The 21,092-nt window shown below is 33.7% G+C and overlaps 1 protein-coding gene across 2 annotated transcripts; it reads right to left on the bottom strand.

Moving 5' to 3' along the window:
- Positions 1 to 685: 685 nt before the first annotated feature.
- Positions 686 to 10,267, bottom strand: LOC117914972 (bet1-like SNARE 1-1). 2 transcript variants are annotated; one of them, XM_034830508.1, is made up of 7 exons: positions 10,060 to 10,267; positions 4,935 to 4,974; positions 4,516 to 4,567; positions 2,514 to 2,661; positions 1,526 to 1,582; positions 1,388 to 1,447; positions 686 to 1,285 (listed from the first exon to the last, which is right to left on the bottom strand). In XM_034830508.1, the coding sequence occupies exons 3-7, from the start codon at positions 4,527 to 4,529 to the stop codon at positions 1,196 to 1,198; spliced, it is 369 nt and encodes a 122-aa protein (XP_034686399.1). In that variant the 5' UTR covers positions 4,530 to 4,567; positions 4,935 to 4,974; positions 10,060 to 10,267; the 3' UTR covers positions 686 to 1,195. The 2 variants fall into 2 exon arrangements, with proteins under 2 accessions (XP_034686399.1, XP_034686398.1); XM_034830507.1 differs by lacking the exon at positions 4,935 to 4,974 and having other exon boundaries at positions 10,060 to 10,266.
- Between the last annotated feature and the right edge of the window lie 10,825 nt (positions 10,268 to 21,092).

The following is a 21,092-nucleotide window of genomic DNA, read 5'->3' as shown; positions in this document are numbered from 1 at the left end:
CTTGGACGATCAAGCTAGACTTTGAATTAAGGACTAACATCTCCATCATCTCCCTCAGTCATTGGATTGAAGTAAATCCTCATCTCCAACCACCCCTCTCCTCTTTCCTCTTGTGGTTGTCCAGGCCTTACTTTACATTCTAATCCTGGGGCTTTAAAAAACCAGTATTTATATTTAAATTCATTTCTCTTCATGAATTTGAATTTAAATATAACCTCTAATGTATTAAACCACCCCTTATGAAATTGGTATAAAATTTTTGAAAAAAGGTTAAAAAAGGTTCTTTATTATAAGAGAAAAGAGTTGTTTATGAAAGGGAAAAATATACTCATATGGTCATTTTGATGTATTCCAGGACAATTACAATAGGAAACAATAGTTGAAAAAAGGATAATTTTAATACTAAAACCTAAGCATTCAACAATACTAATGATAGCTCAAAACTAACTTACATATACAACTCATTTGGAATTATTAAAATGCCCAATTCATAGACATCAAATCAGCTTAAATTGATGCCTAGTTTTCAATAATAACATACACAACAAAAAGGAAAAAATGGAGTCTAAACCAACCGAAATTCATGCCAAATTCAAACGCTAAAACATTAGTAGTAAACTTCAGGATGATATTTACATTTTCAATACTATTAGGTGTTATAGCCATATTTGGAAAACAAATTATGTATGAAGAAAAGTTAGAATTGAATTATGAACGCCTGTTGGTATCGACATTGGGAAGTCTTTCGTGACTGTTTTTAATCCCATTAAACCAACAAACCTGTACTTACCACTACAAACCCAAGACAAATAAACTAATAAACAAGTTTTCTGTTACTCTTTTATCTTCAATACCTGTTTTTCTCAGCCAAAATAAAGCAGGGATTGTGGCTCACAAGGCTCACCAAGCTCAGGCCGCCACACCCCTCCTCATCCCAAACAAATTAAACTGGCTGGAAAGCAGTGACCCAAATTCAGGGGCGTGGAGATTTACTGTAATGCTTGCTGGTATGCTGCAAATGGCATACCAACTACCCTGCTCCATGCATTGACCGTCCAACACATCGAAAGATCTTTTTACACAAACTCACGGTCCCGGTATCTTATAAACAGAAGAAACTAACAGAATTAAAAGAGGTTTTCCAGTTCTAACATAAAACTTAGCTGCTTTTAACACACCCTTCATAGTGTATTATTTACCTAGTCAGGTAGTATATGACTAGGAAAATGACCACAAACGATGCAATAAGCGTAAACATCCTCCGGCTTGATTTGGTCTCAAACACCTAGTCAAATCAAACATATTCATCATGCCCAGTCAAGAAAAAGCATGTTTTCGAGAAAGCAAAATACTACACCAATAGATAGAGGTTATCTAGTCTACTTACCATCTTGAACCGTTCCATGGTTCCTGAGAGGATTCCCCTTGATGCATCCATCTCATTCCCCTGAATCGTGAACAGAATCATGTGAGAGACAATAAATTAAAACACATCGAGCAGGTTTCATTACTTCAGCACACATACCACACGATCAAGCATGCGATTGTGGCTCTCTACCTCTTCATGTATATCACCCGTCAACTGTTGAAATGACAATATAAAATGCATTAGTGTTTTCTTGGGGTGATAACAGGTATTGTTAATGCAGCCAAAAAACGTTAAATTCTTTATATCACTCATCAACTGTTGAATTAACAATGTAAAATGCATTATTCTATGCTTGGGATGCAGCTCAAAAGTTTGAAAGATGCACGAATGCATCATCTTATAATAAAGGATGTCTAATGAATCTAGCTGACTTATTTGCAAGTTAATTACATTGTTAGTAAATTTGAAATACTAAATCTACTGTTATGGCAATATACAGAGACATTAGTGCTTGGAGAAAGAAACAGAAAATTTTGAGTTTTTAGTAACTCCAAAACTTCCTAATTCTCCCTCTCCTCTCCTAAGGATGAGTTTAAATTTTGAAAAACTCTCCCATTCCACACATTAACCACCACCTCCAACCAAGAAGGTAACTGATAAAGGTAGTGATGATGTTCAAAAAAAGGCACTCAGCAAAAGATAAAACAACTTCTAATGTTCAAACCTCGAAACATTCAATCAAAAATTCTCCTAGAGCACTTAAGCACCCCAGGGGAGTTGGCAGTCAAACATCTCTTATTACTACTCAAAAGTATAAAGAATGCAGTATCTTTCATCTCCTTCAGAATAAAGGATTCCAAAAACACTCCATTTGGTTGTGAGGAAGATAGAGGAAAACAATAAAAAATTTGGAATATTTAAAGATCCATTCTAACCCCCAATAGTTGCCAGTTCTAAACTCTAAAGTTCCCTTCTTTTTCCCTTTTTTGTTTGTTCTTCTCCACCTTCTTTCCTATTAAATGGAAAATAAATGAACTGAACAGCAGAGAGAGACAGAGACAGAGGAAAAGAGCTCTTAACAATTTTTGGGTATTTGACAAGAGTTGCACTAGAATGACCATTTTACAAGCCAGTGTGAACTTACTCGCTTCAGCATAACAACTCTATCTTCCAGTCCATCCACTGCAGTTTCATTATCAACTTCATCAATTTCATGGGAGTAGGAAGACGAGGCCCTGATACCACCCTCCTCAATGCCATCAAAAGTGGCAGCTCTATTGCCTCGGTGATCCCTGTATGGAAAAATAAAATAAAAGGAGCTGCAGAAAAACTACAAAGAGATGGGAGTTCAAATAGAAGACACCAAGATGAATAAGCCACTGATACCAAGGATTATTTTCTTGACCTACATTCAAGATACTGAAAGAACTATAAACATGTTAATCTTTGATGGAAGTTTGTGCCTAATAGGGATGAATCTCCAAGATGTACTCAAAAAAGGAATGGAATGAAATAAAAAAAATTCTGAATTACTCTACAAAAAAAGTACATAGGTAATTTTGTAACTCTGTATGTTCTCTAGTCGTAATTTTAGAATTTGGGAAGTCTTTTTAGTATAGATTACTCCTTAAAAGAAGTTTCTATATTTCTAAACCTTCTATTTTCTAAAAGGAAAGCATCTTTTTTTCTAAAAATTCTATTTGAATCATTTTTAGAATTTAGAAATTCTTTTTATTATAAATTCTTATTATAAGAAGTTTCTATAAATTTTTAATGCTTAAAAAAAGTTTATATTTTCTCTTAATGTTATTATTTAGAAGATTAAGGAATTTTTGAAAACAAGAGTCATAATAAGTCTCACCTAGAACAAAAGTAATGGAGTCTTCTTACCCTTGATAATGAATAGTGTTAATTACTCTATTACTTTTGTTCTAGGTGAGACTTTTAAAAGATCATAGTGAGACTTTAAGGATTCTTATTTTTCTTCTTTCTCTTTTCTTTTCCCATCTTTTATTTTTATTTTTATCCCATTGCTACAGATGGACATAGCCGTTCAAGATTGAAAAGACGAGACTTAGAAAATGATCTGTATCACTATTCCTACGAAGCACATCATATGATCAATGATAAAGTTGATAAGAAGTAATTCACAACACCCTAAATTTGAGTTCATAATAGAAAATGAAAATATGGCTTTTTACTGGATATATTGCTAACTTATCAAAATCAAGAACTAGGTGTCCCAGCATGTTAGTTAGAGAGAGAGAGAGAGAGGGTTTAAGTTATAAATTATAAGCAAGAAATAACTCAATGTGTCTGCTTATGTCCTAGCAAATACAGAAACAATATCTACACCAAATATAGTAATAAACAAGGTGAATATATACCAGATATAGCGGAAAAAGTAAATTAAATGAAATATTGTCATGTCTATTGCATGAAGCATAGAGGTGGTCGACAGAAATAGGCTTCAAAAAAATCAGCATGTAAACAAGAGAGTTTGAGAGGGTAAAAACGAAGTGGAAAACACAACACAAAACGATAAAATTCTTGTTTCAACAACTTTAACAAAAAGAAAGTAGGCACATGCATGTCCACGCTACCAAACAGGAGTAAGTGTTGGGGACTGTTTCGATAAAAATTAACTTGCAAACAAGGGAAACTTTAAATTGGAGTGCAGTAGCATAAAATTATAAATCGCAAATCAAAGATAAATGGTAATTTGCACATTACAAATATGCACAAAAAAATTAATAGATCTGATCTAAGAGCCTCTATAACACCAAGCTATACAGATAAATCACTTTATACTCGTGTTATGATTTTCAACATTTCACATAATATTTGAATATTCAAAAGGAGCATATATAACCAGTGTTATTGTTATAATGCCAGTGATGTAATCCAAGACTTGAAGTAAAAATTGCGTAAAATAATAAGCTTAAAATTTATTCAATCTTAGCAAGATGCAGTATCAAAGGATCAGATAAAATGTGAAGATCACTTTTTTTTAATATATATTTTTCGAAGTTAGAATCTTCTGTAGATGAATCTGCAGACAACTACAAATATCAGTCACCAAATAAATAAAACTAAAGGAAATTTGATTCACAATAATTGAAACGTATAATGTAATTGTAACGAACCTTCTGGAATTCATGTCTTATGAGATCACAGATTCTCCTTCTCTGCTTATTCCTGTAGTAATCACAGTGTTATAAGTGCTTCTACACAATTCCCATTCAATGAGTCAAAATAAGTCATGAGCATGATCCAACAAAGAAACTTCAACAACAAATCATGGAAAAAAAAGGAGGGGGGGGGGGGGGGGGGGGGAATGCTGATGAAAAAAAATAAAATTCAACAAATTTACAAATAAAATTTGGATCTGTTTTTATATAGTTCAAATTGCAGGGTTCATTCACAAGAAAATCAGTAGACAAATTGCTCCAAAATATATGTTAATTCAATCTAATAAATGAAAAGGACAATGTGAAATATTCAGATCTGCAAGAAAGTGTGGGAAAATGAAGAAAGAAAAGGAAAGTAGAGAGAAAGTTGTTACCTTTGGAGGAAAGTTGAGAATCGCCAAAACAGATAGAGAGCTGTGACAATAGAAAGCTGGGATTTATACGGAGTGAGTGATCCATTTTGGGCAAAACGATAATATGTGGGTCCCAGTGAAATCATAATAATTTTAACCTGTTTGGAGATTAGGTGTGATGTCAATTCAACCGTCAATTTCCAGTTCACTTTTGCTTATGATGGATGCAGATATGGAGGACGGCTACTCCACTTGTTCTGCTTAAGGGTGGTTGCACCCATAGGTTGGTCAGATTGAAGGGCAACGTAATTCTAATTTAATTGTTTTTTTAATACAATACATCTTTCAAGTTGAATTTTTTAAATTTGGATGAATTCCAAATTACTTAGTTAAACTCAAACTTATCTAGTTAAGATTGGTTGGATTTATGTCATTAATATAAGTTTAGAATTTATATCATATTCAAGCAGGGTTAAGTTACCCAATAAGTTTGTCCAAGCCCCAGTTCACATTGAGGTCAATGGATTATGCATCATTAATATTACTCTGGAATCTACATTGTATTTAGATTAGCCAAAATATTTGCTACCTTATTTACTACTTTCTCTAGAGATTTAACTAGAGTCTTTCAAAATTCTTATACATTTCATGCATATCCAGGATACAATGAAGGCCCTGTATGGATTGGCTTTTTGGAAGTCAAAACCTCCTTTTAAGTCCAATGAAAGTTTTCATGTGTTGGGTTAATTCAATTAAGAGAGCTTCTGCTTAAAAAAGATGTGTAGATGAAAGTTTTCATGTGTTGGAATAATTCAATTAGGAGAGCTTTTGCTTCAAAAAAAAAAAAAAAGTATGTAGCTTAAAGCTATTCCAAACAAGGCTGAAGATTGTTTATGGGAGTTTCTATTTTGGACTAAACTGTTTCAATTGCTTCTTTCAGATTTTCCTTTAGTCTCCAAATGTTGCAGAAGGACTATATGCATGTCAAAATGATTGGTGAGTAGTGGTGGATCGGAGTGGGTGTGACTCTGATTAAAAGCACTTTATCTAGTTCATTCGTCCAGCTTTTGCTTTGTTCATGGTTCCTAAAGCAGTTCAACTTATATGGACATGGAAGTGTAGTTGGGTATTCATAACATGCTCATTCCTGGCAAATCTCTTCTAGGTTAATGATTGTGGAGGTTTGTGGGGAAGAAGATTATTTAAGATGGATTAATTTTGGTAAATTTGGGAAGAGCCCAAGGGTGATTGTCTACAAAGGGGAAAAAGGGATTAGGAGTTAGCCAGGGAAAACATCGAAGAGGAGAAGATTTTCTCTCTAAGGCTAGTTTTAACTGTCAATGACAGCTTCACAATGAAATTGTGGTCGGATATTTGCTACAATGATTAGGCATTGAGAGATTCCTTTCCCCCTTTGTTTGGCAATGCCATGACCAGTGTTGCAGGGCGGTAAAGATCAATTTGGAGTTTGCAAGGTGGTCAATGTCAATTTGGAGTTGGCAAGATGTTAGAGGTCAACTTGGGCTTTGCAAGCTGTGAACAGGGCAATTTGAAGTTCTTGTTCCATGACAACTTTCATAATTAAGAATTGGAGAGTGTGGATCTTTTCCTACAAAGGATTCAGTCAATGAAGGTGTATACAGGCTAAAAGGATTGTTTGAAGCTGGTTGGACCAGGAACATGAAATTCTTTGTTATATCCTTCTATGCATCCTTGGACTGGCCAATTGGTCTCCTATGAAGGAGGATGGGATCATATGAAGAGAGGTTGGAATTTAGTTAATCTTCATTGACTGCACAAGTTTCATGAAAAGTGGCTAATCACATTCTGGACAATTGCAGTTTGGCACATGGATCTTATGGAGCTTCTGAGCTTTCTCACTTTAGTCTCTTGTAGGTGCTTCCTTGGTTAGTAAAAGAGGTTTTACTTAGATGGCATGAGAGTTTCGTAGACTAAAAATGTAAAAAGGCGTGGAGAAGGTTCCACAGTGCTTGTTTTGAATCATTTGGATAGGGAAGAAGGAATAGGAGAACTTTTGGAGAGAATGAGAGTTTAGTTCAATCTATGAAAGACTCTTTTCCTAGATCCTTTCTATGGGTGCACAACAGATTCTTTAGGGTCTTCAAATTTCTCTCCCTCATATTTGATTGATTATGCAAGAACATGTTCGCTTTGTTCAGGATTTTATTGTCTTTTCCAGCTGCTCAGCACCCTTTCTATGTGTCTTGTCTTGTACACATTGCAAGCATCCTCCTCTTTGTTAAGTGCTTCTACTGAATTTCGTTTACCCACAAGAAGACATTAAATTTGGAAATAATTTGAAATTTTTGCTAAACTTTGAAAGGATTTGAAATTTTTGTTATTATAGTGTTAACAAATTTGTTAGGATCCAAAGTTTTATGATTAGAATTTGTTTCCATCATTAAGGGGCTCATGGGAATAGGAAGGGCACCAATGGTAAGTGTATCAATGACCTCTTCTCTGGATTTAAGATAAAAACCTTTTTCATATAACATCACAAGAGTTACCCACAGTTTAGCCCAATTGGTTAGGGCAAACACTGGAAAGTGTGGTCCCAGTAAGTGGCACATAGTCTTGGGTTCGAATCTTGATACTGATAATACCCTGAATTTACTTAATATTGGTTGTTGCGAAACAATCAACATCCCAAGGTTTGGGTCCCCATGAAGAGTCCTAAGCGTTTGGCCATGGAAGGTTCATTGGTTATCAAAAATAAATAAATAAATAATATCAAAACGGTTAATTATATGAGTAATCAAAATTTATAATTTCTCTTTCAATGGCTTTTGTCTATATATTTTAACATATTTGCCTAAAGTTAGTTTGAGAAGCACCTTCCCTTTGTCAATCACAAGATAAGACCTAAGTGACCCATGAATACCTATTCCTCACCTTCTCCTACTACAATAGAGGAGGTAAATGTACTCTTGTTGTCATAGATGTGCCCAACACCATAAAATCTACCACACAATCCTTCACAACGAGGACTATGTTCACCTCAAAGGAAACCACTATAGTTAAACATCGGTATCAGCCAAATTTGCCTTAGGTTTTGGTTCCTCATTCATCTTCCTATGTCCAAATTGTGTTGCATGATAACCATGCTTTCCATAAACAAAGTGATTTCTCCTCTTAAATTGAATGTGACTTGTTCACAAAATTGGGGTTACATTTTTGATTTCTAGTTTCTTTTTTTCTTTTTTTCCTTTTTTTGATAAATAAGAGTGTATTAAATAAAAGTGTATTTTCTTTTATCTAGTTGTCCTTGTTGTTTTTATTTTTCTTAAGCTTATCTACTACCAAATTAGCCTTCAAAGCGAGTTCCTTGCCCTTCTTGACCTTGTCTCTGTTTCTATTCATTCCTAATTTGGATTATTATGTCTCCCAAAGACATTGGTTCCCTCCTACACTTTTTCTTTGGTTTTTCCATATATTTTTGCAGTTTTCAATGAGCAGTTAGCATCAAAAACTTCATTAGAAAATGTGCTCAAGATCACATGGCAGACTTGCTTGTTTCCCCTCTTCCAAGCAACAAATTTTGCAAAACCTAGTTGTAGTTTAGGTCAAGTCAGAATGTTACCTAGGTTTACTACATCTATGGCAAAAAAACCCACATTCTTGTCATCTTTTGATTGCACAAATCAATTTTAGAGATATCAAGTTTGACTAGAGCAAGGAACCTTCCATTTAGATATACTTTTAAGTCATTGGTGTAATATGTATGAAGCGTGAAACAAGGATGCAGAACATTGTAATAAAAAAACTACAGAAACTCAATTATACTGTAGAGAATCTGAAGAGAACAAAAACACTCATCAAAGAAGGATGCAAAGTCCAGCCATTGCCTTTAAAGTAGATCTCGAACTGTCTGATATAATATCTAAATGCAATAGGATTAACAACGGTCTACCACTAGGGTACAATAGCTGACCATCTTAGATGGAGCATTTCAACCACAAACCACCTCTTAGACACTCCAGCTACAAATAGCAGGAGTGTTTCTCTAGAAAATAAACACTTGGAAAGAAAATTATAAAATAGAAAAAGTAGTATGCTCTTCTTCTCCATAAAATGGCTAGGTTCTTTTTTGTCTGGCTTTTCCCCAAAAAGTGAAAAATGATTTTCATTTTGGTGAAATTGTTGATTTTGAAGGATAGATATTAGCAACAATAAAAACTTAAACAAGAATAAAAATGGACTAGGCAAAAAGGCCTGATTTGATCAAAAACAAAGGTTGAAAACTTGAAATAACCGATGCAAAAAGCGGCCCTATTTGGGTCCACCCATGAGGGCCCAAACTAAGGGGAGATTCCTCTTGCATGTGGAATGCACCTAGTTAAATGGTGTTCCAACAAAACCCTTGAATTCCAAGGGAATGCACTTAGACCTTGTGCCCTTAGACCATGTGGCCTTCACTTTAAAACCAAACTAAGGAAGATCCCCATGAGGACCCAAACTAAGGTAGATTCCTCTTGCAGGCGCAATGCACCTACTTAAATGGTTTTCAAACCAAGCCCCTGAAATCCTAAGGAATGGGCTTATACCTTGTGCGGACATGTGGACCTTCAATTTCTCTCCTCAAGCTCCGTGATGCTTAGAAAAAGGGTTCAATTATAAATAACGTTCCACTCCTCATCCATTTCCCATGTCAAAACACCAACTTTTCAATCATGCAATCTTCCAACAGTTTTGGGTTGAATCATGTTCAAGTTGACATCCATAACTCGTCAACCAATTTGGGTTGGCGTAATTCATCAATATATTTATCAATTTGGCATGATTATAAGTCGTTTAAACTGTTTAAAATTTTTAATTCACATTACCATACCTAAAAAATTGATTTACATTGCTTCCATCCAACATTTTCCCTCCCTCAAGTCAAATAAATCGGAAACAGAAAAACACAATTTCTGGCATCACGCACCTATATTTCGCCACCACAAAAAGGAAAGTTTTGAAAAAACAAATAAATAAAACCTCAATCCGAAGAAACCCAAAACCCGAAACTAGGGCTTTGAGTGACCAGCAAAAAAAAAAAAATCAACAAGCAAATGCTTCCTCATCAACCATACAATTACTTCGTTTGGAATCTGGAACAGAAAGATAAAGAGGAGAGGAGATTTACCGGATTCGTAAAAAAACCACAACGGATTCCTCTGATATTCTGCTTTCCACTTGGTGGGCATCAAGGAAAATGCGAAAATGATACGTCGAGAGAAACAGAGGAGAGAATCGTCGTTGCCGGCCGTGTGGCTTTGGCTGTGGGCGGCGTATGCCGGGAGAGATCACCAGAGACAGAATGAGATTTTTCTTTTTCTTTTTTCTTTTTCTTTTTCTTTTTCTTTTTTTATTTTGTTTTTATTAATTTGATTAAATGGATATAGTCAGGTTGTAATTATAAAATAGATAAAACGGCAGACGTTCTTTTCTTTATGTTTTTACTTCTTTCCACGGTTTATTTCGAGAGGGAATAAGAACTTTTATTGTAATAAAAATATTTCAAGATTTTTAAACGTGCATTAGAAGCTTAAAGATTTATTTTAAAGGATCAATTATGTAATGGTATCGGAATTTGAAAATAAAATAAAAATGGACAAATTGGGCTAGAGCCCTCAATTTTGCAGGCCTTGTAATCTCAAATTGTGCTCTTTGCCCTTTAAAAGTCCGGATCAAACTCACCACCATCCACGGATCTACCCAATGGTATGGATGCCTAGTGAACAAACCACTTCAAGGCACTTGGGGGCACATTGGTAAGTCAAAACCCAAATTTATATATTTTTTGCCTATATTTGGTTGACGGGATAGGATAAGATAAGATATGTATACGTTAAATACTCCAATAAGGTATGTTATATTATTTTATATTTAATTTATGAAATAAATAAAAATAATATTAATTTCTTATTAAAAATTATATCCATCTATTTAAAATAATAGGATTAGTTTGAAAAAGCATATGCATATACTAAAATATCATTTTGAATAATATATATATATATATATATATATATATATATATATATATATATATATAAAATAAAAATTATGTTACATCATAATATTTGTTATTAAAAAAAATGAAATCTCTTTTATATTTAGTATTATTTAAAAATTATTCTATAATTTATCATTTAGTACGTAATTGATTATTCATCATTAAAATATTTAAAATTTATAAGCAAAAATATCATATTATGTTATTAAATACATAAAAAAAAAAATTGTATATATTAAACGTTCTATTAAATAGTACATATATTAGTATTGTTTTACATTATATTTTATAAATCCCACGTCTCAATTTAAGATTACCATATCTCCATTCTCACTACTTTAAATTATTACATATTTGGTTGACTATGGGATAACGTAAGTATTAGGATAATTAATCTTATTTTATCATCAATCAAACTATTATTTCATTTTTTTTTATCAAATTCATATTACATCCAATCAATTAAACATAGTCTCTGATTATCATCCTTGCCTGCAAAAAAAAACCCTATGGAAGCCTCCATTTATTGTGTCAAAGCCTCACATCCCAAAATCCATCATAAGGATCAGGATCTAGAAAGGAGCATGGGTCTAAGATCCTTAGGTGCATCAAAATAAGCCAATTTTTCAAAAATAAAAAACAATCTTTCTAAGGAGATTGAAGTGAACATACCAAAATTTAGATGTTTCAAGATTTTTTTCAAGCTAATATAAAGTAACCTCGATATCATAGGGCCTTCCATTCAATGACTCTTTCTCTAGATCCAAGCATAAGAAAAGTGTGGTTTTCTCTTACTTGAGGAGATAGAGGATTTCTTTCTTGAAGATGGAAGATCACAAGATTGTCTAACTTTAAACCCTAAGAATGTTTATATAGACCACCAAATGGGCTTAAGTGACTAAGACCCAACATATAAGCTTAAGTCACTTAATCCAACCTACTTCCTAATTAATTGATTGATCAATTGATGGGCTCCAATTAAATAAATGGTCCAAATAGAAATCACAAACTATTTAATTATAAGTACTTGTGCAACATTTTTCTTATGTACCTATTTTTCTTATGTACCTTTAAGCACACTCATCATAAAATAAATTATCAAATATTCTGTCATAAAAACATGTGAGCTCGAGTAGGAAACACTAGAACTACTAGGAAAATATTGGCTCTCTCAAAATTTGATTTTCAAGTTGACTTAAACCCTCCATAGGAAAAGGTCAACTACAATCTAACATCCTATGACATTAAATTGATATACAAATATATTAATTAATTTTTGGGTCAATAACCTATTATTCATTGCAATCATGCTCCCATGAATTGATGTTTGTAATTTAACAACGTAGTAGTTATACCTCTTAAGATTACCTCTTCAATTCTTTAGTCTCAAATCCATCTATATCATGATCAACTATGGTTATGGATTTTTTATCACGAATGCTTAAGATCACCTAAAAGGACATATCATTTCAACTCTTTAGTGGAACGTTGAATCAACTTCAAAATTAAATTATGAGGGAGACAACATTTTCCTATGTGTCCAACTGGTCCTCGCTCGAACTCTTTATTCATCATGGCATATTTTTTTTACGATTTTAAGTTTTGGGTTCTTAAGTGTGCATAAGGGCATTTTGGTAAAAATGCAAGGTTGCATTATACCTTGTGAATTATCTTTTCAGATAAGGCTAATTAATTAATTTGAGCTTATTAAGACTAATTAATTAAGTAGGACCTAGGTAGGTTAGATTAAGTGACCCACGCCTAATTTCAACTTGAGTCACTCAAGTTCATAGGAAGCCTTATAAATACCCCTTAAGGGGTTAAAGTTTAAGAGTTCCTCCAATCATCTTTCAAAGAGCCATTAGAGAGGGAAACCATAGTGGTCTTCTAGAAAGAAAATTTTCTCGTGCTTAAACCCTTGAAGGAGAGATTGGGTCGTAGAACACCAGGTAAACAACTTCTACAGTGGTTTTTTGACATATTCATCAGACTGCAAATGATTTAGAAATGATATAAGGAGTTTACATATAGTAGATTGCAGGTCACGAACCTAAGTTTTTATATCTCATTGTAATATCATAGGATATTAGAGTGCAATTGATTCTTTATAGTGAAATGATAAATCAACTTTATAATTAGCTTGAGTTTGTATTTCTTAATGACACAATTTATAAGGATTAGTTATGTTCTTTATTTCACATGTAGGCATAAACCTTTAGGGGTATAAGGTTTCACTCTTGCCATTTAGTCTTCTATTCTCCAGAAGGACCCTTTCAAAGGACTCTACCCCTCACGTGTTAGGATTTGGAAAAAGCTATCGAGTAAAAAGGGCTCTTGGGTTTGTGAGATCAACCACATATTTGTGCATCTTCATCAACAGGATTTGATTTAGGAACATCTATATCTAAAGTAAAAATACTTATTTTATAGATATAATGTTTTTTATATGCATATTGCTTAGATCTAAAGAGTCATAGGGATAGTTTGCATGCACCCTAATAGATCCAAGGCCCAGAATAAAGATTTCTATATATTCCCTAGAGTTAAATCAATAATGAGTTTCTCAACTCTCCTCACTTCCTTTTAGGGATATGCCTTAATGTTGGGATTGAGTCCTAGAAAGTATAACATGATGTAACAAAATGAGATTCATTCATAAATTTATTTATTTATGTTTATTGGTTTCCCTTTGTTATCCTATTTGTATTAATTTGTTATCTAAACATACACGCCTATATCACTTGGATTGTATATGACTTGGGTGTTGGGATTATGCCACCAAAAACAAGACATGATGTAACAAAGTTAGATTTCACTGTCCCAAGGTTATCCTTTTTATGCATAGACATTGATTTGAACATTCAACCTATATCTCTAACATTATACATGTTTTAAGTGCATTAAGTGTTGCATAGAAGATACAAATCACGGGTCCCTTATAAGTAGATAAATTGTCCACAACTAGTTTATGGATTTAGGTAACCCAACACAAACTATAATCCATTATTTTCTAATTGGAGGGATGACTTGTCTTGACCGTCGGGATAAGTTTCTCATGGTAAGTACACTAGTATATCTGATGCACACTCAATAGAACCTATGGTGAATCATGACGAAAGGTTATCAATTGTCATAATTCACCAAACTATTATATTGCCTGGACTCTTAACCTTGAGAGGATATTGAGTTTGTGCCAAAATCAATTGAAGGCTTTAACTTGTGCATAAGACCCTAAAGTGGTCATATATCTCTAAGGATTGATTCACTATTGATGAAAGTTGGTCGTAACAAGTATTTTCAATAGAGGCATCATGATATCTCATAGGTTTGAGATGACATGTCCTCTTGGGTGATCTAAAGAACATGTGATTATGAAATATGTGGTTGTAGTAATTCCTTTAGTGGAATTTGATATATGCTCGTTAGAATTAGAGTATGTTAGTTAATCACGTAACAAGTGGGATCTAAACTCAAGAATGGAAGAGGTAAACTTGATAGGTAATAGCATTATCTTGTTGGATTATGAATACTAGTTCGTGCAAAGTCTACATGTTGTGGATAGTAGATCACCGACCTAAGCTTCGTCTTGTTGTTATGTACATAGGGTACTGAAGTGTAGTTCATTCTCTGTAGTGGGAAGTTGAATTAACTTTAAAATTAGATTATGAGGGGGCCAATACTCCTATGGGTCTCAATGGTCCCTGCTTTGAGCTTATATTCCATGATAACATAGCTTATGAGAGTTGGATTGACTATAAGTTCACTTTTATGCATAAGGGTGTTTTGGTAATCATGCAAAGTTGCATAGGGGATAATGAACAAGGTTTCTAAATTGGGTTAATTAATTAATTAAATGACTCTATGTGGTTAATTAATCAATTATGACCCATTTTGAGTTAAATTAAGTGACCTAAGTCTATATGGGCTCTAGTCATTTAAGCCTAGTAGGGGAACCCTATAAATACCCTTTAAGAATTAGGGTTTCTTAGGACTTTAGTGTGACTATAACCTTCCATCTCTGAAGAGAGAGAGCCAAAGCTTCCTCATTTCCAAAGCTCACCATTTGAAGTGTCAAGGTCGTGCTTAGAGTCATTGGGCAGAAGACTTTGGGTGTACAAGACCTCTACAAACTGTAGACTTCTTCTCTTTACGAATTTGATCTAGAAACATCCAAATCTAGGTATGAGCCTCTCAATCTCTAAATTTGTATTCCAATATGGTTTCCGATATCATATTTTTCTGTTTCGTTAGATCTAAAGAATCCTATAGATAGATGCATGCACGCTACCAAATCTAAGGCTTAGAAAGGAGTAATCTAAAGTTCCTAACATTGGGTACATTAGAAGTTACATAGATGATACAAGTCATGAGTTCCTTACAAGATGATGAGTTGTTCACAATTGGCTCGTGAATTTGAGCAATTTAGTAGAGATTATTATAGTACACTACCTCTTAATTTGAGGGATGACTTGTCTTGATCATCGGGATGGATTTCCCTTAATGACTATAGTAGTATGTATAATTACACATTGGACTAGACCTATGATGAATCATAAAGTAAGACTATCAATTATCATGATTCACAGAGCTACTATGTTGCATGAACTTTTAACTTTTAGAGGATATTGAGTTTGTGTCAAAATCAATAGGAGACTTTGACCTATGATGGGACCCTAATGTAGTCATATATCTCGATTAATTGGGTCAATGTTGATGGAGGCTAGTGGCAATAGATATTCTCAATAAAGACACCATGATATTTTATGTTGTTAAGACAACATGTCCTCTTGGGTGATCCAAAGGACATGTGATATAGAAAACTATGACCATAACAATTCCTTCATTTTAATTTTGGCATATACTCTTTGGAGTTAGAGTATGCCAATTGATCACATGATAAGTGAGATATATAACTCAAGGATTTGAGAGGTAATCTTGATAGATGATAACACTACCTTGTTAGATTATGGATACCAACTCATGAGGGGTTTGCTTATAGTGTATAGTAGGGCACAACCCAAGTTATACTCGCCATAATTTCATAGGATACTAGAATGCAATTGATTTTTTTTTTAATGGAGTGTTGAATCAACTTTAAAATTGGATTATGAGAGACTCATTATTTTCCTATGAGTCCTAGTGGTCCTTACTCGAGCTCCTAATTTTTTGAGGCATTTATTTTGAGGGATTTGGGTTTCTAGTTCATGAGTTTGCATTAGGGTGTTTTGGTAAAAACACAAAGTTGCACTATATCTTATGAATTATCTTTCTGGTATGGACCCAATTAGGTTAGATGAGGTGACCAAAGCCCAATTTGGACACGAGTCACTTAAGCTCATAAGGAGCCTTATATATACCCTTGTTAGGGGTTAGGGTTTGAGAATTTTACCTAGCTATCATCTTCCAAATAAAGCCTTTAGAGAGAAACCCTAGTTATCATTTAGAGAGAAAACTCACTTTTCTCATGTCTTGCTTCATAGAAAGAGAGATTAGGTGGAAGAGCATCGGGTAAGCAAGCTCTACTATGTTTTTGGCAACTTCTGTGGTTTGGAATTGATTTGGAAACATCCAAATCCAAGTATGTTTATTCTCTTCTCTAGATTTGAGCATATAAATGGTTTTTGAAGTCATTTTTCCACTTAGATAGTTTTCTAAAGAAGCCTAGGATAAATTCATGTATTTTATATGATCTAGGGCCAGGGAATGAAGTAATTAAGAATTCCTGACAATTGGTATTAGAGCCCTAGAATAGGATTTTGCATGTTAGATCTACTTTAGGTGTCTTAACTTTATTTTGCAGGGTTGTTTGTTTCATTCCATGGCCCCAATGATGAATATTTGTGGTAATTTTTAATATTGATTATACTTGTGATTTTTTTTTTCTCTTATATTGGGTTGTAAGCTTCCTGTTTAAGAGCATAGGATTTTTCTACATTACAAAAATCTAATTTTTAATTGCTAGATTGATTGTAAACTTTGTTTTGAGGAGCATAGGAACTTTTGCTATAAAAGTTCCAATATCTCCTAATTAAAGGGATGATAGACTTAGGCAATCCATCTAAAGTTGTAGTGCACTATTTCCTAATTAGAGGGATGACTTGTCTTGATCATCGAGATGTGTTTTCCATGGTAAGTGCACTAGTATTTATGGTTATGCATTGGACATGACCTATAGTGAGTCATGACATTGATTATTAGGTAGTCATAACTTCACTAAGCCATTATTCTGCATGAGCTCTCAAACTTGAAAGAATATTGAGCAAGTGTTGAGGTCTTCAATGACTTTGACCTATGGATGAGACTCTAAGGTAGTCATATCTCCTATAGATTAATTTACTATTGATTAAGGTACGTGATAATAGGTATTTTTAAGATATGCACCATGATATCACATAAGTATGAGATTGTGTATCCCTTTGGGTGATCATAAGGAGACACGTGATCATGAAATCCATAGTTGTAGTAATTCCTTTAGTGGATTTGACATATGCTCGTAGAGAGTTATAGTATGTCAATTTGTGAAACCAAGGTTTAGTTAATCTTGGTTTTGATGATAACAAAACAAGGTTTATACCTAATGATTATATTTCAAGTGTGATTAGGCAAAACAATTTTCAAAGTGGCAATCATAAAGACAAATCAAGCCAATGAGAAATCATGAAGAAGAAGATCGCCTCAAAGAGAAGTGTTTTTCAAGACCCAACCTCCATAAGATCTCTTTGTAAGGTTGTTGGTGCACTAAGATTTTCATGCATTACATTCTTTACTTATGCACCAAAATCATCCAAGAGTTATTTTGTTTTAAATATTTTAAAATTGGATGATTTCATATTTTCAATTAAAACCTTATGTCAAATGTTTTTCAACTTATTTAAAAGGTTTTAAGTTGAAAAAGTTGGTTGTTGAGCCAAAAATGGCTTAAACGGTTGAACCGAATGAACAACCGGTTGATCGCCAGCTCAATCGGTCTAGGAGCAGGTCAACCCCCAGTTCAACAGGTCAAAGGTGTGAACAGTAACCGGTCGAGAGGTGCATAAAACCTTCTCTCTCTTCCAAAATGGTTGTTCAACCAGATGAGGAACCGGTCGACCCACAGCTCAACCGATCGAGGTCCGGTCAAGGTTCGGTCGAGGTCCAACAGTCACCTGCCGTTGCCAAGCATTAAATGCAACGGCTAATCAATCGGTCGACCCCCAGCTCGAGCGGTCGAACCCCCAATGGCTAGTTTGGCTTTTTTCTCAATAAAAAGGCTCCAAATCTTCATTGTTTATGAGCTCAACCTTCCCAAACCTTTCTTGAATATATTTGAGCCTTGGAAGAGTGTTTTTGAGTGCATCATTGTTATAAAACTTGCATATCTTTAGTGCACCATTCAATCCTGATTTTCTTGTATTATTTGAGCTTAAAGTTTTTGTACTAGGATTTTGTGAGATAAATTATTTGTATATCTTTGAGAGAAAAATTCTCAAGTGTGGGGTATCACTTGAGACGTTGTTCTAGAATGAGGTATTTCTTGAGAAGTGTAAAGGGTGCTTGGAGCCAAAAGTTCAAGATGGTGGATTGAAACCATAATCCAATTGTATTGCTTGAAGGCTTGGTTTGAAAGCCTTGAACTAGTGAAACCTCAAGCTTGGGATTGAAACTAGAGAAGAGTGGATCTAGGCCGAGTTGCGTCAAACCACTATTAAAATTTTGTGTTTGCATTCTCTCTTACCTACTCTTTTACTTTATATGCAATTGTCTTTATATTGTTTTATTATGTACTTGCATATATTTGTCTCTTACATTCACATAGTTTAAATTTGCAAAAAGAGACCATCACCCCCACTCTAGGGTGATTACCATAAGTTGGATTAACCTAATCTTTCTAACACAATTGATTACATAATAAGAGGATTTGAGACTTAAGAATGGTAAAGGTAATCTTGAAAGGTTGATATTATTCACCTTGTTAGCTTATGAACACTAGTTCATAGGGGAGTTTGCATACAGTTATTAGTATGTCACATCTGAGTTTTTTTTTTTATCTTGATCTAATATCATATGATATTGAAGTGCATTTAACTTTCTATAGTGGGATGTTGAGTCAAATTCAGTATTGGATTTCAAGGGAGTCAATACTTTTTTATGGGTTCCAATGGTCCTCATTTGAGCTCATATTCCTTAGTAGCACATTGTTTGAGGGACATTTGAGTTTTTTCTTTATATATGTGCATAATGATGTTTTGGTACATATATAAGGTTGCATAAAAGTTTATGAGTGGTTTTTCTAAATTGTGTTAATTGATTAATTAGAGCTTAACAAGATTTAACTAAGACCAATGGACTATATTAAGTGACTTGAGCCCAAAATGAGCTCAATTCACTTAAGCCCATAGGTAAGTCTATATAAATCCCTTGAAGGGTTTAGGGCTTGCAATTTTACCATTTAGTCTTTTAGAGAAATGAACCCTAGCCTTCATCCCCATAAAGAGGAATCCACCATCCTTACGTGCCAAGGATTCGGGAAAGAGAACTATTAGACAGAAGATTGCAAGGTATTAGAGATCTACACTAACCTTTTCGCCAACATGGATTGATCTAGGAACATCCAAATAACAAGTATTGTTTTCGAAATACCTATATCTAAGATTCACATTTTTTAATGTTTTTGTTGCCTCGATCTAGATCTCTACTATGATAGCAGCATGCAAACTAATGATCCAATGATCCAAGGTTGGAATGAACTAATCTAGAGATTCCAACATCCTTCGCTTTCATAAAAATAACCTTTCCATTGGACGAAGTTTTTTTACTTATGTAACCTAAAACATTTTTATCTCTAGAGAGTATCATTTTTTTGAATTATTTTAGTTAAGATTTTAGAAGTAAGGCGAAAAAAATTATTTTTGGCTCATTATTATTATTATTATTTTTAGAGTTAATCTAACTTTGAGGTAAGATAATTACTTTTAACCATCACATCATAGTGTTCACATTCAAGAAACTTAATTTTTTAATTAAACTTTTTTTTAAACTATAAGTTTCTTGATCTTACCATTCATGTCATTTTTATGAGAATATTTTTTTTATTTTTTATTTTTTTATGTGATTCATAATTCTCAGACTATAGAGATTCAATGCGAGAGTTCTTTTTCTTTAAGATCTTTTTAATTTTTTATATTCTCACATTTTTATCTCATTGCTTTCATAATAGAAAGCATTATTATACTGTAGAGATTTCTCTTCTTCCTCATCGCTGGATTCCCCTAGATTTTTTTATTTAACTTTAGGAGATGTCCATAATGACGTAGTGGAAGTAACAAGATGATCATGTTCCTCATTATCAATTGAACCTAAGGGTTCAAAATTCACTCTAAATTATTTGCATGGCTTTCTTGTCTTTTTTTTGTGAGTAAGACAATCTAAAATAAAATAAACTACTTTTATACCACTTGAAAAAATTGTTTTGACATATGAAAGTATCTAGAGAGGAGGTCAATAGGTAATCCCTTGGATTCTCAAATTTATAATTTTTATCCAAATTTTATGATATTAAGGATGTCAATGATATCCACACAAAAAGATAAAATTAAATGAACTCAAGAACACTAAATTCTAAATGTGAAAAAATATACATAATTTTTTCTGATTAGATGCATCCATGCTCTGGGATTTATACCATTAACACTTATATAATTTTTTCATGTCTTCTTTGAAGCATTCTTCTATGCTCTGCTCCTCAATGGATCTCTTAAAGTCTTTATTAAAGTTTACGTGTTGAGAGCCATTATTGACCTTTTGTGATAGTCCGATGGTTTTTTTTTTCAAGAAAGATTTGAGAAATAGTGGCTTAAACGTTAGAGAATGACTATTGCCTCTTAGGGCGGACAGGTGAGTAACGCGTAAGAAACTACCCTTAGGAGGGGAACAACAACTGGAAACGACTGCTAATATCCCGTAGGCTGAGGAGCAAAAGGAGGAATCCGCCCGAGGAGGGCTCGTGTCTGATTAGCTAGTTGGTGAGGTAATAACTTACCAAGGCGATGATCAGTAGTTGGTCCGAGAGGATGATCAACCACATTGGGACTGGTTTCCATTTTCAATATAATATGTTTTTTTTATACTTTAAAAACCCTAACAATCAATTATGGAAAATTTTCCGATTTTAAAACTTTTCA

This window comes from Vitis riparia, chromosome 5 (assembly GCF_004353265.1).
Source record: "Vitis riparia cultivar Riparia Gloire de Montpellier isolate 1030 chromosome 5, EGFV_Vit.rip_1.0, whole genome shotgun sequence".
Taxonomy (NCBI): domain Eukaryota; kingdom Viridiplantae; phylum Streptophyta; class Magnoliopsida; order Vitales; family Vitaceae; genus Vitis; species Vitis riparia.
This window is presented reverse-complemented; position numbering and strand designations above follow the sequence as displayed.

What these genes read in the sequence shown, in the direction of transcription:
- LOC117914972 (XM_034830508.1), bottom strand. An exon ending in GAGTTGTTATGCTGAAGCGA is followed by an intron (nt 1,583 to 2,513) that starts GTAAGTTCACAC and finishes TCATTTCAACAG; the next exon opens with TTGACGGGTGATATACATGA. An exon ending in CCATGGAACGGTTCAAGATG is followed by an intron (nt 1,286 to 1,387) that starts GTAAGTAGACTA and finishes TGATTTGACTAG; the next exon opens with GTGTTTGAGACCAAATCAAG.